This window comes from Phoenix dactylifera, chromosome 11 (genome assembly GCF_009389715.1).
Source record: "Phoenix dactylifera cultivar Barhee BC4 chromosome 11, palm_55x_up_171113_PBpolish2nd_filt_p, whole genome shotgun sequence".
Classification (NCBI taxonomy): domain Eukaryota; kingdom Viridiplantae; phylum Streptophyta; class Magnoliopsida; order Arecales; family Arecaceae; genus Phoenix; species Phoenix dactylifera.
In genome coordinates this window covers 3563868-3576570 of record NC_052402.1, presented here as the reverse complement: position 1 = coordinate 3576570, position 12703 = coordinate 3563868, and the positions used below count along the sequence as shown (strand labels likewise).

General features: G+C 42.8%; 1 protein-coding gene across 1 annotated transcript; it reads left to right on the top strand.

Annotated features, from left to right (window-relative positions):
• The first annotated feature begins 10559 nt into the window (after positions 1-10559).
• Positions 10560-12703, top strand: LOC103720888 (probable 2-oxoglutarate-dependent dioxygenase AOP1). The gene is made up of 3 exons (XM_008810847.3): positions 10560-10952; positions 11922-12240; positions 12428-12703. Exons 1-3 carry the CDS (start codon positions 10609-10611, stop codon positions 12701-12703), a joined length of 939 nt encoding a protein of 312 aa, XP_008809069.2. The 5' UTR covers positions 10560-10608.

Below are 12703 nucleotides of genomic sequence, written 5' to 3'. Positions count from 1 at the left end.
ACAAATGTGGACTTAGTGTTCCATCGGTTTAGGAGATCGTCTTGGTAGTTAAGGGGCAGGTATTTTTCTTTAAGTCTCTCTTTCATCTCTACCCAATCAGTTATTTCATGTTGATGTCTCCTAGCTAATAGTTGTTCAGTGTTTTGCCAAAACAGCTTAGCTCGACCAAGGAGTTTCATTCTAGCGAATCGAACTTTTTTGTTCTCAGACAGATTGTACCACTCAAAGAAGTGGTCCATTTCGTGTAACCAATCGGAGAAGACTTTCGGGTCAAGACGACCGTCAAAAGTGGGGGCTTCCACCCTAATGCCTCTCATTACGTCTTCATCAGGGTCACGAAGAGCTCTGGGTTCTACGTTTTGTCGGTAACCTCTATTCATATTAGGAAAGGGACCTGGTCCTCTAGGGCGAGGGTAGGCATAATGGTGACCTGGAACATGCCTATTATCAAAGTTGTTTGCTTGGACTTGGGCATTGGTATTTTGGACTTGAGCATTAGTTTTTTGGACTTGGGCATTAGTGTTTTGGACTTGAGCATTAGTGTCTTGGATAGCTTTTAATAGGGCTTCGATTTTGGAATCCATGCCTAATTGGGACTCAGGATGAGATGCGTCACGACCACTACGTAGATGCATAAAATGAATGTCAAAATGTATGATCCGACCAACTATAAATGTTCCTAAGTAGACCTAATGCATGAAATGAATTCAAAATTGCAAAGTAGATACTCAATATAATCGGAAGCTAACTCAAGCAATTGAAATTGGCTTTGAATTACGTAACAAATTCAGATAAGTAGTTGCAGTCAAATAGTACTAGTTTTCAGTGTGTTGCAGGATTGCACAGAGCCTCAAAGAACTTCCAAAGATTAGGTAGCCCTACAATTAATAACAAAGACAGGCCACTACTAGGGTTTTGGGGTTGTTTGGAGTGGATGTGTTGAATTTTAGGAAGCAATATCAATAGAGCACATAAGAGTTAATTAATTCTAAATTTAGACAAACAAATAAAATTTGCAGTAAGGAAGAAACCTGACCTGGGTTGGGGTGACGATCAGATGCAAATAGCGCAAATCGGGTCTGAGCACAGCAACTCGGTGGGTCTGATCTCTGCAACTTATGGGCCTGATCAATTCTGGTTGGTGGGCTTGCGCAAGAAAGGGCCTGTTGAAATTGGGCCCAAAAGGCCTGCGGGTTAGGGGCCCGCAGCAGAGAAAGCAGGGTGGGCGGGCCGGAGTGAGGGTGGGCTTTGAGAGGGGTGTGCGGGTGGTTTGGGCCCGATGAGGAAGGAGGGTGGTAGGGTGCGTGGAATCGGCTCGTGAAGGAAGAGGAGGGGGGGGGGGGCGAAATGAGCCTGAGGTGGTGGTGAAGAGGGTTTCAACATCCCACGATGAAATAAAAGAGGGAGGGAGTGGGGTGAGTGGGGGAGGGAAGGCGGTGAAGTGGTGGTGGAGGCGGTGGTTTTGCGGCGTGCGATCAGAGGGGGCAGCGGTGAAGCAAGGAGGGGAAGGAGGCAGCGGTGGTGGCAATCGAGCGGTTGCGGGAGCGGCGGGGACGGTGACGGCAAGGCGGCGCGGCTCGGTGGGGAGGGAGAAGATGGGGCTCAGGCGATGGCGGATCTCGGCGGCGGCAGGAGGCGGCACGGGCGGAGGCGGTGAAGGCGGAGCGGCACGGGCGGAGGCGGCGAAGGCGGAGCGGCACGGGCGGAGGAGCTCGGGTGGGATGCTCGGCGGCGGTGTTCGTCGGCGGGGAGGCGGCGCTGCGGTGGAGTTCTCGGGGAAGAAAGGTGAATAGTTTTTTTTTTTTTCTTTTTGCTCTCTTTTTTTTTTTTAATAATAGAGATCCGGTAGTGTCCGGGTTAACGGGCACAACTCGCTCCGCTAACCCGTTTCACGCCCGATGCTCTTTTTTTTTTTTTTTCAACCCTACTGGGTTTGGGTTCCGCCTTGAGTTGAGGGGCGGTTTACTTGCCCTGTGGCGGCGGCCGGACTTCGCGGCAACGACTGTAGGGAAGGAGTTGCGGCGGCAGATGAAGGGCGGCTGAAAACAGTAGCCACTGGTGGTGTCGACAGGCACGGGAACCCGGGCAACGACGTTTCCGTGGGAATATGGCTCCTCCGACGGCGGGCTCGGGCCCTCACTGGGCGGTGGCGGCGGCGAGGGCGAGGACGTCCGACGGTGGCGGGGACTGGTGGCGGCGGTAGGCGCGGATGTGACGACGGGTGGGTAGACCTGGCGAAGGGGTTTGCCCCTGTTTCTTGTGCGAGAACCGAGAGAGGGAAGAAAGGATTTCCTTTTTTTTTTCTTTCTCCTCTGGTGAGACTCGAGAGGGAGGACTCGCACACACGGAAGCAGGGTGCGGGAGTTCTGCTTCGAAAGAAGAAAGGATCGGAACCCTTTATCGGATGGCAGGAAGTCTGACAGGTCAAGATGTTTTGTTGCTCCAATAAACTAGATCGGGGCTTTGGCAACAGGGGCAAAGCCGAGGCTCTGATACCAAAGCTGATGCAGGACGGAAGTACGGATTGAAATACAGAGAGAAAAGAGGAGAAGAAGAGGGGAAGAAGAAGGGAAAGAGGAGAAGAGGAGGAGAAAGAAGAAGAAGACTAATTTTCATGCATTAATTCATTAAACCCTAAACATCAGGATGGACCCATATATATAGGGTCACAAAATAACAAATAACCCCTACAAATAAAATAATTCCAAAAAGCTCCTAAAATGACAATATGCAAATAAACCCAAATGACAATATGCAAATAAACCCAATCAACATAAAATAAATCAATCTAAAATAAAATCAGGCTGGCTGAATCGGCTGGAACCCGCTGAGCTGGCTGGATCCTGTGGCGACCGGCTGACCTGGCACTGGTGTCCGCACCAACTGAGGTCGGGCCAACTTGAGGGCTGCGACATATCTTTGGTGAGGTCGGCTCGGCGAACTCTGAGGTCGGCCCAGCCTCCTCGGCTCTTAGTTGGCTCCGCAGGGCGCCTCCACTCAGATCGGGGCGCCATTGCCTGCTGTCGATGGTGTCGTTGTAGATACCTGGCGCCCCGAGGTTGGGTTGGGGCGCATCGTCGAGGATACTTGGCGCCCCGATCTCGAGTCGGAGCGCATCGTCGAAGATACCTGCAAACGGTCGACGAGATTTCTTGGGCTCTTGGTTGATACTGCTGTCATGCCCCGAATCCGGATCATGACACGGCCGTGCTATTGCAATCTTATGCACACAATAACACGAAGCCACTTAAAATTTCATAACAAAAAAATAAATAGTTTCATTTACTAATGTCATAACATTATTCATGAAGTTGGAACAGTACAGAGCTTCTAAAATTTGATTATTACATAACATTTTCAGTTACCCCAACCCTGAATAACACCAAGTTCCCTGCTCCTAGTAGGCTTATTCATCTGTAGGAAAAAAAAAGGAAAAAGATATGAGTAACACAGCTTAGTAAGTAACCAAGTACTATTGGATCAAGCATAATTATGCCAATGCAGTGTTTAAGAAGCTAACAGTTATGGCAAAATAAATCATTTTATAGATGATATACACAAATTAGGTTATAAAGCAATGCATGTTCCATCAATGAAAGTTCATAAATATGAATATGCATCATATAAAATTCTTGCCATATTTCATGCTTTGAAATCCGTACTTGCCATTATTCATGCTTTGAATTCTGTACTTGCCATTATTCATGCTTTAAAATCCATAATCGCCATTATTCATGCTTTAAAATCCATAATCGCCATTATTCATGTTTTGAAATCCGTACTTGCCATTATTCATGTTTCGAAAATCATGCTCTTAGATGGTAGTGCAGCTATGGTCGCTATTATTATCCATGACAGGGCCGTAATATTTACCAACTACTATTACCTGTTGGCAGGGCCATATGCCGAGCTATTATAACCCGCTGGCGAGGGCCATAATCTTTGCCAACTATTATTCCCCATTGGCAGGGTCTACACCAAGCTATTATAACCCGCTGGCGAGGACCGTATGCCGAGCTATTATAACCCGCTGATGAGGGCCGTCATAACAATCTGAGATTTCATAAATCATTATTCTTTTTTCTTCATAAATCATAATCATCATAAATAGGTTGGAAAATGATAAATGGCATCATATAATTTAAAATGCATGAACATGCCTCAAATATCATTTTTCATGCAGTCTAACATAATCATAATTTCATAACTCATACACCATTAAATATTTATGAAGGATGCTCTTTAATCAAATTCATGAATCATATGCAATCATATATTTGATCCTAATTTTGAGAAAATATATCATATCAAATACAAATTCATAATTTCATACTTACAATTAAACAATAATTTGAAATCAATAAGATTGTGCCAGGGTTACTTACTGCAATTTGTTTCCCAATTTCTTACATCCGGGTGACAAATCCTTGATCACCTAAATTAATCACATAGGGGTCACATTAATCCCTATTTATTTCATAATTTTTTAATTTATCATAATATAAATTTATTTGCTTGGATCTCAAGTCCAATTTACCCAATTTGGTGCCATTGGGCTCGATTGGGTTCACGTAGGTCAATTGGGTCTTTAATAAAGAATTGGGCCCGGTTCCTGATTGGGTCTAGCCCTTTCGGGCCAATTTGGTATTCTGATCAGGTTATTAGGCTCAATTCCAAGTCCAATTAGGTTTAATTTTGGTCCAGGGTCAATATGGCTCATTTGGGCTTGAGTCAGGGTCAGCCTGAAGTCAATTTGGTCTCAATTTAGTTAAACTGGGTTTGAATTGGGCTTGATTCATATTCAATTGGGTCTGCTGAGACTAACTTAGCTTAATTAGGTTCAGACCCAACTCAATTGGGCTTAATTTGGTTCGGATTTAACCCAATTTACAGTTTGGGTTCGTTCGGACTTAGCCCAATTTGATTGGGCTCGGATTTAGTCAAATTTGGTTAAACCCATTTTTCTTTTCTTTTATTTGGGCCTAACAGGTTCGGACCCGAACCCGGATCTGACCCGTTAGGCCGGACCCGTTAAGGGTCTCTCTGTTTTTTTTTTTCTCTTCTTTTCCTTTTCTTTCTTGTCTTTTCTTTTTCTTTTCCTTCTCTTCTTCTTTTTCTTTCCCGAAACTTCTTCTCCTTCTTCCTTCTTTCCTTTTCTTCTCCTCCCCCTCTTCTTCTCCTCTTCTCCCATGAGGCAAGGAGGCTCGGGAGGGACGAGCAACGGCCGACAGCGCCCACGATCGTGCCCGCGGCCGTGCCCGTGGACGCATCGGCATCTCGCGTCCCACGGCCGACGACCCGCGGTGGAGGTCGGCGCCCGCGGATCGACCGCCGGTAAATATTTTTATTTTATTTTATTTTTCTTCCTCTTCCTCTCTTCTTCTTTTTCTTCCTTCCCTTCTTTCTTCTCCCATGGAGGGGAGATCGGACCCGGAGAGGGCCCGATGTCACGCCCCTGCCTCCGCGGGGCACGTGTGGCACCCAGTGCCCACGTGGGGGCCACATGAGGGGGGAACACGGGGCTCTCCTGCTAGATATTGTCCGGTTCCGGGGCCCGCACGCACCGCTCAGACACCTCCCCGATTTTGTTTTTCATCCAAAATGCGTCTGCAGGATTAGGAGACATCTGCCTCATATGTCCAGGCTCTGAAACGAATCTTTCCGATGTGGGATTATTGGGTCTCACACTTTTTCCACCATCGGACAAGAGCCGTCTTCGGCTCTGATAACTGCAAGGCGCCCCGAGCTGAGGCCTGGAACGTTATTGTGGATGCCTGCGGCTGACAGAGCCTCTTCGGCTTTTGGTCGGCACTGCAGGGACCCCCGGGCTTAAGTTTGGGACGTCATTATGTCATCAAAGAAGGTTGCTGCAAATTGTGGCATCGACTTGATTTGTGGGAAGAGGCCGAGGTCAGCTAGGCCTTCGACGTTGGGGTAGGACGATCCATTTTGCCCCCCCCCCCCCCCCACCCAAAATCATCAAGTATATTAAAAATATTATTATTATTTTCTGTGAGTTTGTTTGCCCGTGTCAATTTTAGGAGCCATTAGAGAGGAAGATCAATCAGAGAGTTGGTGGGCCATGAGGGCATCTGCATACTAATTTCTTTGATGAACCATCCACATACTAAACTCAGTACTCTCTGATTTTAGTGGGCACACGGCGCGATCGAGGAGCTGCTGGAACTTGAAATTTGGAATGGTTATGCTGCGGGTGGTGAGAAACGAGAGCAGTTGCCTGACACGCGGAGAGTCATGGCCAGGTGAAAGAGAGACAAAGAGGACGTATCTGAGACCTCTTTGGAATTCTCGACTTTTCAGGTAGGGCTCTTCATTGGGCAAGGTTGTTTTACAAAACTTCATTATGAATATAAAGCTTTTAGATATGTTGCCATTAGAAATCAGTCCGACTTAAACGTCGAGTTGATGAGGGTTATTGGAGATCCCAGCTCATCTACTGTCTGGATAAACAAAGATCAGAGAGGATCACTGCACACCTCCATGGTAATGCTCCGTTAGACTACTGCGCTCGATTGACGGTGATCCCAATGTTGAACATGCACAAGTCAGCATTGGACGGCGAATAAACAGCTTTGGGCGGTGTTTCGATGCTGGCTCCAACCTGAAATAATAAAAATAAAGAAGTCTACTTTCCGGAGTGTGTCCGACAAGGAACCTTTCGATGCCTAAGTCAGACACAACTCTCAAAAATTTAAAATTTTGAATTGCTGCGCCATGGTTCATAAGTAGGGGCGGCAATCGTGTCGAGTCAGATCACATACCGGTTGGGTCAGATGCATGTCGGATCAAAAATTCTTCAACCTAAACCCAACCTGTTCAGTAAATAAGTTAAAATTTCAGATCTGAATCCGACATATTTATTAAATAGATAACCCGACCTGACCCATAGAACTCATTTATTAATTAAACAAGTCAAGTTAGGTTAAACGAGTTAATCAGATTTTTTATGGGTTAAATAGATTTCAACAAGCTAAGCAAGTTAAGCGAGTCAGGTTAAATATGTTAGAAACATATTAAGCATATTTCAAATAGGTTAAATAGGTTTTATATAGCTTAAATAGGCTGGATAATGATCCGACCTAATTATTAAACGGGTTAAAACGGGTCAAACAGGTCAAAGATTTGAACCTAAATTCAACCCATTTAATAAATAGGTCTAAATAGGTTCAGTCGTTATAATTGAAACCTGTTTATATCAAATTCAAACTTGCCGCGTGCAAGTTAGGTTGACGGGTTGGTTTGCTAGAAATGAGAATGTTGGCTATCATGTGGATAGTCATGGTCACGGTACTCAACTTTCGGTAGGACTTTTCCTCTTTTTTGTGCTTTTTTTTTTTTTTCGGAGTTAGGTGTTGGACAGGGCAAGGAAAATAACGCAGCAAGAAGAAAAAAAATAAAAGAAGAATAAGAACACATAATATTGATGTTATTCGGCCTATTAATCTAGGTCAAGCAAAAATAATGCAAAAGCTTTACTATTAAAAAAATAAAATTTATAGAGCATGCTCCATACAAGATTTTGCTTATAAAACTTGTACGAAGAAGAGGCTTCTAGAGTACATAAATTACTTTATTTCCAAAAACACCCTCGTGGAAACGACAAATAAGTCATCGGTACATGCAAAACAATTATTAACTTTGCATATGGAGCACGAGTATTGCTCCATGATTTTTTTAAGAAAAATTAAAAAATCCTCCATAAAGCGCGGGTTTCCTGGTAGTTAGCTGACAAGACGTAGCCCAATAATAGAAGAATGCGTTCACTGTATATCGATTCTAACATTTAAAGAATTCGAACGGTGGGAAATGAAGTAAAGTGTATCGGTTTCAAAAAAAAAAAGAAGAAAAAAGAAGAATTGATGGTGGTCATCATACGCAAACTCGGTGGCCTAAATGGTTTTAGACAGTTCAGGATTAATAATAAAGGGAAACTTTAGCATCAAATCTATATCAACAAGTGCGGCAATCAAAATGCTGTAGTGACTTGAAAAGGTGACTCCACGATTTTTCTTAGTGCTCTTTTGCTCTTCTTAATATTGAAAACTATGTATTATTTTCTGTGAGTTTATTTGCCGGTCAATTTAGGAGGTAATAGAGAGGAAGATCAATCAGAGAGTTGGTGGGCCATGAGGGCATCTACATACTAATTTCTTTGATGAACCACTCACATAGTACGCTGGTTACTCTGTGATTTTAGTGGGCACACGGCGCGATCGAGGAGCCGTTGGAACTTGAAATTTGGAATGGTTCCGCTATGGGTGGTGAGAAACGAGCGCATTTGCCTGACGCGGACGGTTATGGCCGTGAAGAGACACAAGAGGACGTATCTGAGAACTCTTTGGAATTCTCGACTTTTCAGGTAGGGCTCTTCATCTTCTTTTGATTTTTCGAGCAAGGTTTTTCTTACAAAACTTCATTATGAATATAATGCTTTTAGATATGTTGCCATTATAAGCCGGTCCGACACCGAGTTGGTGAGGATTATTGAAGATCCCAAGTTATCTACTGTCTGAATCAGAAAAATCGGATAGAATACGTCTTCGTTGTGATACTTTGTTAGGCTGTTACGCTTGATAACAAAAATAAAAAAAGTATACTCTGCGAAGCATGTCCGATAAGAAACCCTTCGATACCTAAGTTAGACACACCTATCAGAAAACAGCAGAAGGCCCTAAAGGTGTAGAGAGACAGCGCAAGAGAATCAAAAGAGTTCTTAGCTAGAGGACCCCCGAAAATACAATATATATATATATATATATATATATATATATATATATATATATATATATATATATATATATATATATAGGTTAAGATCAGAGCCCGTTGTCGATTAGTATGAAGCTATATATTGATTGATAAGATAACAAACCGTATATCTCGCCTGTGAATCACACCTGCATTTTTCGATCGTGAGATTTACGTAAGTATTGTGTTTTGTTGGAAAATAGTTAGCAATATAGCTAAGTTGTTGCCAGCTAGGAAGAGAGTTTGAGATATAAAGAACTCTCTGTATGCTTTTTGAGTCGCCCATATGGCAAGCTTTGAATAGCCAGCCCGTGGCTAAGTTCAGCATAGATTGATTTCGAGGCGTGTCAGATATGCATAATATGGCAAATCGATTTAAACTCGAACTAGTATTCTTGCAATAATCAACTTAGGCCAATATAGATAAATCGGCGCAGATTTAGAACCAGCATCCTAAGCTGACCTTCTAGATTTTGCAAACTTAGCACGTTCTTGGTATAAGGTTTTTCTTATAAAAACTCGTTTTGAATGTAAAGCCTTTAGATGTATACATAAATTAATATTTTTTTTCAAAAAAAACTTTCACGTGTGTTGCTCCATGATTTTTTAACAAAAAAGAATTAAAAAATCGCTGCTGATTAGACAGCCCAATAATCAAAGAATGTATTCCCGGCACGTTGGTTCCAACATTTAAAAAATTCCAACGGTGGGAAACGGAGTAAGTGCAAACTTTACTCAGAAAAGCAATTAGAAAAGCATCGGTGATTCGTTACTCGGTGATTTTAGTGGGTAAACGGCGTGATCGAGGTGCTGCCGCAACTTGAAATTTGGAACTGCGGTGCCATGGGTAGTCTGAAACGAGAACAGTTGTCTGACATGTGGGCAGCCGTGGCCACGTGAACAGAGACAGGAGGACGTGTCTGTGACTCGGCTACTTTGCGATTCTCAACTTTCCGGTAGGGCTTTTTTAATTTCTTTCCCATTTTTCCTTTTCATATGCGGAGCAAGTTTTTCTTATAAAACTTCTTTCTGAATATATATATATATAATTTGTTTTCCAAAAAGGTCTCCAAATAAGCAATTTCAGTTATAGAACTGATTTTTAGATAATTATTTTTATTGAAACTAACCGCTTCAAATATGGAAAAGATCATTATATACAATTAATATATAAAGTAAATTTATTATGCCAAAAAAAAAAAAAATTCAACACTCCTTTGCATAAAATATAGAAGGTGGAACCAATAATACCAAGATCTTGCCTGTTAGTCTGGATATTCATGAATACCATTATTAGCTGTTGTTTTCACAGAACTATATATGTCATGGCAGTGAGAGGTGCCACTTTTCACCACCGTAATAAACATAACTGTTAATGAATTATTTGTACAAAATTATTTGTGCAACTCGCAATTCATTAGATAAAAATTTCATAAATGGTACAAAAATTTGAGCTTGAAAAAAATTATTTAGATGAATTCTCCGTACTATACATAACATGGGTCTTATTTAAAATTTTTTCTACGTATAATGTATGATAGACTCCATAATAAATATAACTGCTGCTATTACTTAGTTTATAGCATCCATTCCTTAATATCATCATCACAGGGGAAAGATTTAAGGACAAGAATTGGAAAAACCGGGAGCAAGTAATTTTTCTCCGGGTAAAAAAGAACAAAAAGGAAAAAGGGTATATGCAAGTCTTGACAGCTGGCGTCCATGCATGGGTTCGTTGTGTATATAACAGTGAAGGAGGAGGAGAGCAACAACAAGAGATACTAAAGACCCATCTCTACTTTGAAAGGTAGCATACTTACTGCCAAGAAGCAGCGAGACATGGCTCAGCTCCAACTACCCCAAATAGACCTCTCAGGGCTGCGAGAGAAGCATACAGGGACCCCGGAATGGGAAGCTGCGAGAGCCCAGGTCCTCCAGGCGCTGCGGTCCTACGGCTGTTTCGAGGTCATCTATGATGGGGTCAACCAGCAGCTTCGCGAGGCGGTCTTCAGAAATGCAGCGAGGGAGGTGCACAGCCTCCCTGCCGAGACCAAGTCGCAGAGCCCTGGCTACTTAGGCCATGCCACTTTTAAGGCAGTGGACAGCTCCATCCTGGATGCCACACCAGAGGGCATCCAGAGCTTCACCAACCTTATGTGGCCCCAAGGAAATGCAAGCTTTTGGTATCCTATCATTTCATGTTTAATCTCTGTTGACTGAATTTTGATACCTGATCCTTAATTTAGATAGCCATTTTATATATCTTTAATTCCTGACCTATTCATAACTGTGTATAGGAAATAGAGGTTCATCAGAATAGAGATTTCTCCTCCATAGTAAACCACCCCCGGAAGTAGTCACATCACGCAGTATCTCCCACCGTCGGGGTAGATCCTACAGTTCTCATAAATAAAGAGCTCAAAGCTCCTGTATATAGTATTCTCAGAATCTTATTTCTCCATCCTCCATATAATTAAATAACATGTAATAAATAATAACGGGGAACACCCTCGTTTTCATTTCCAAAAAAAAACTATAAATAAGAAATACAAATCTATAAAATGCTTGCATGGACTTTCTCTCAGAAGAAAAGAGAAGAAGAGAAATAAAATCGTATAGAAGGACCATACATAAAATGGTAACCAACCGCGTATACAAGCTAAACATATATACCACGAGTTTAGTTCCCCTCTGTATCGTGGAATATAGCTATATATGGTCCAAAAGTTGCACCACTCCGCCACTGAAAAGAGGTTAAATATGTATTCAAATCTTTGAATATATTTTCCAGTTGATAACCAGTGTTTGTCATGAGTAATAAATCCATTATTTCTAATAAATGGTTGGTTGTGAGCTCACAACTATTCTTAGCAAAGGAAAGAAAGATCTTGCGCTTGATTTCGTTGTTTAACAATGCAATCATCTCTTTTTAGTTTACAGAAAAGGAGAGTGTCTGTGTGTACGTATCATGGAAAGCGGGCTTTGGTGCAACGATAATCTTTTTTGTTTTTGTTTTTTTTTTTTTTGCTGAAACGGACGTATCATAGATAGCGGGTCCGAATGCACCCAAAAAAAATTAAAGGATAACAAACTCTGGAATGCAACGGGTAGTCCTCTCTCCCCGACTTGATTGTTTGTCTCTGTTTGGCCAGTGAGACGATTAAGTGCTACGTAGAGGGACTAAAGGAGTTGGGTCGGATGATCCAAAAGATGGTGCTGGAGGGGTTGGGCGTAGAGGAGTACCATGACTCTCTCGTCGAATCCACACATTACACTCTGCGATTGTCGTCATACAGCAATGAACCGGGTCAACAGCAAAAGATGGAGGCCTTTCCAAGCCACAAGGATCCAAACCTACTGACCATTATTTTCCAGGATGAAATAAGCGGGCTTGAGGTGCAGATCAAGAATGGTGATTGGATCCGCGCCAGCCCTAACTCTTTCATAGTCATGCCGGCCGATTCCTTTGAGGTGCGCCGATTTTCCTTTCCCCCTTCAATAAGATATATAAGATGCCCGCGATCACGTAGCTAGCTTTAGAATATATATATATATATATATATAGTTATATTTCAAAGCTTAACAAGCAAAGCTAAGCAGGTCGACCCTATTTTATTTTGTTTTATTTTGTTTTGTTTTGTTTTTTGTCTGCCAAAAGGCATGGACCAACGGAAGGTTGCAGTCCGTCAAGCATCGAGTGGTGCTGAATGGTGATGAGATGAGACACTCCACCATCCTTGCAGCCGCTCCCAAGGAAGGGTACGTGGTCCAAGCCCCCAAGAAGCTGGTTGATCAGCACCACCCGGCTCTCTTCAAGCCGTTCGATTTCGCGGAGTACTTCCGTTTCCGCACATCGGAGGCAGCTCTGAAAGCAGAAGACGTGCTCAAGGCCTACTGCGGGGTCCAGGGGGACCAAGTGGAAGAGGAAGCATGA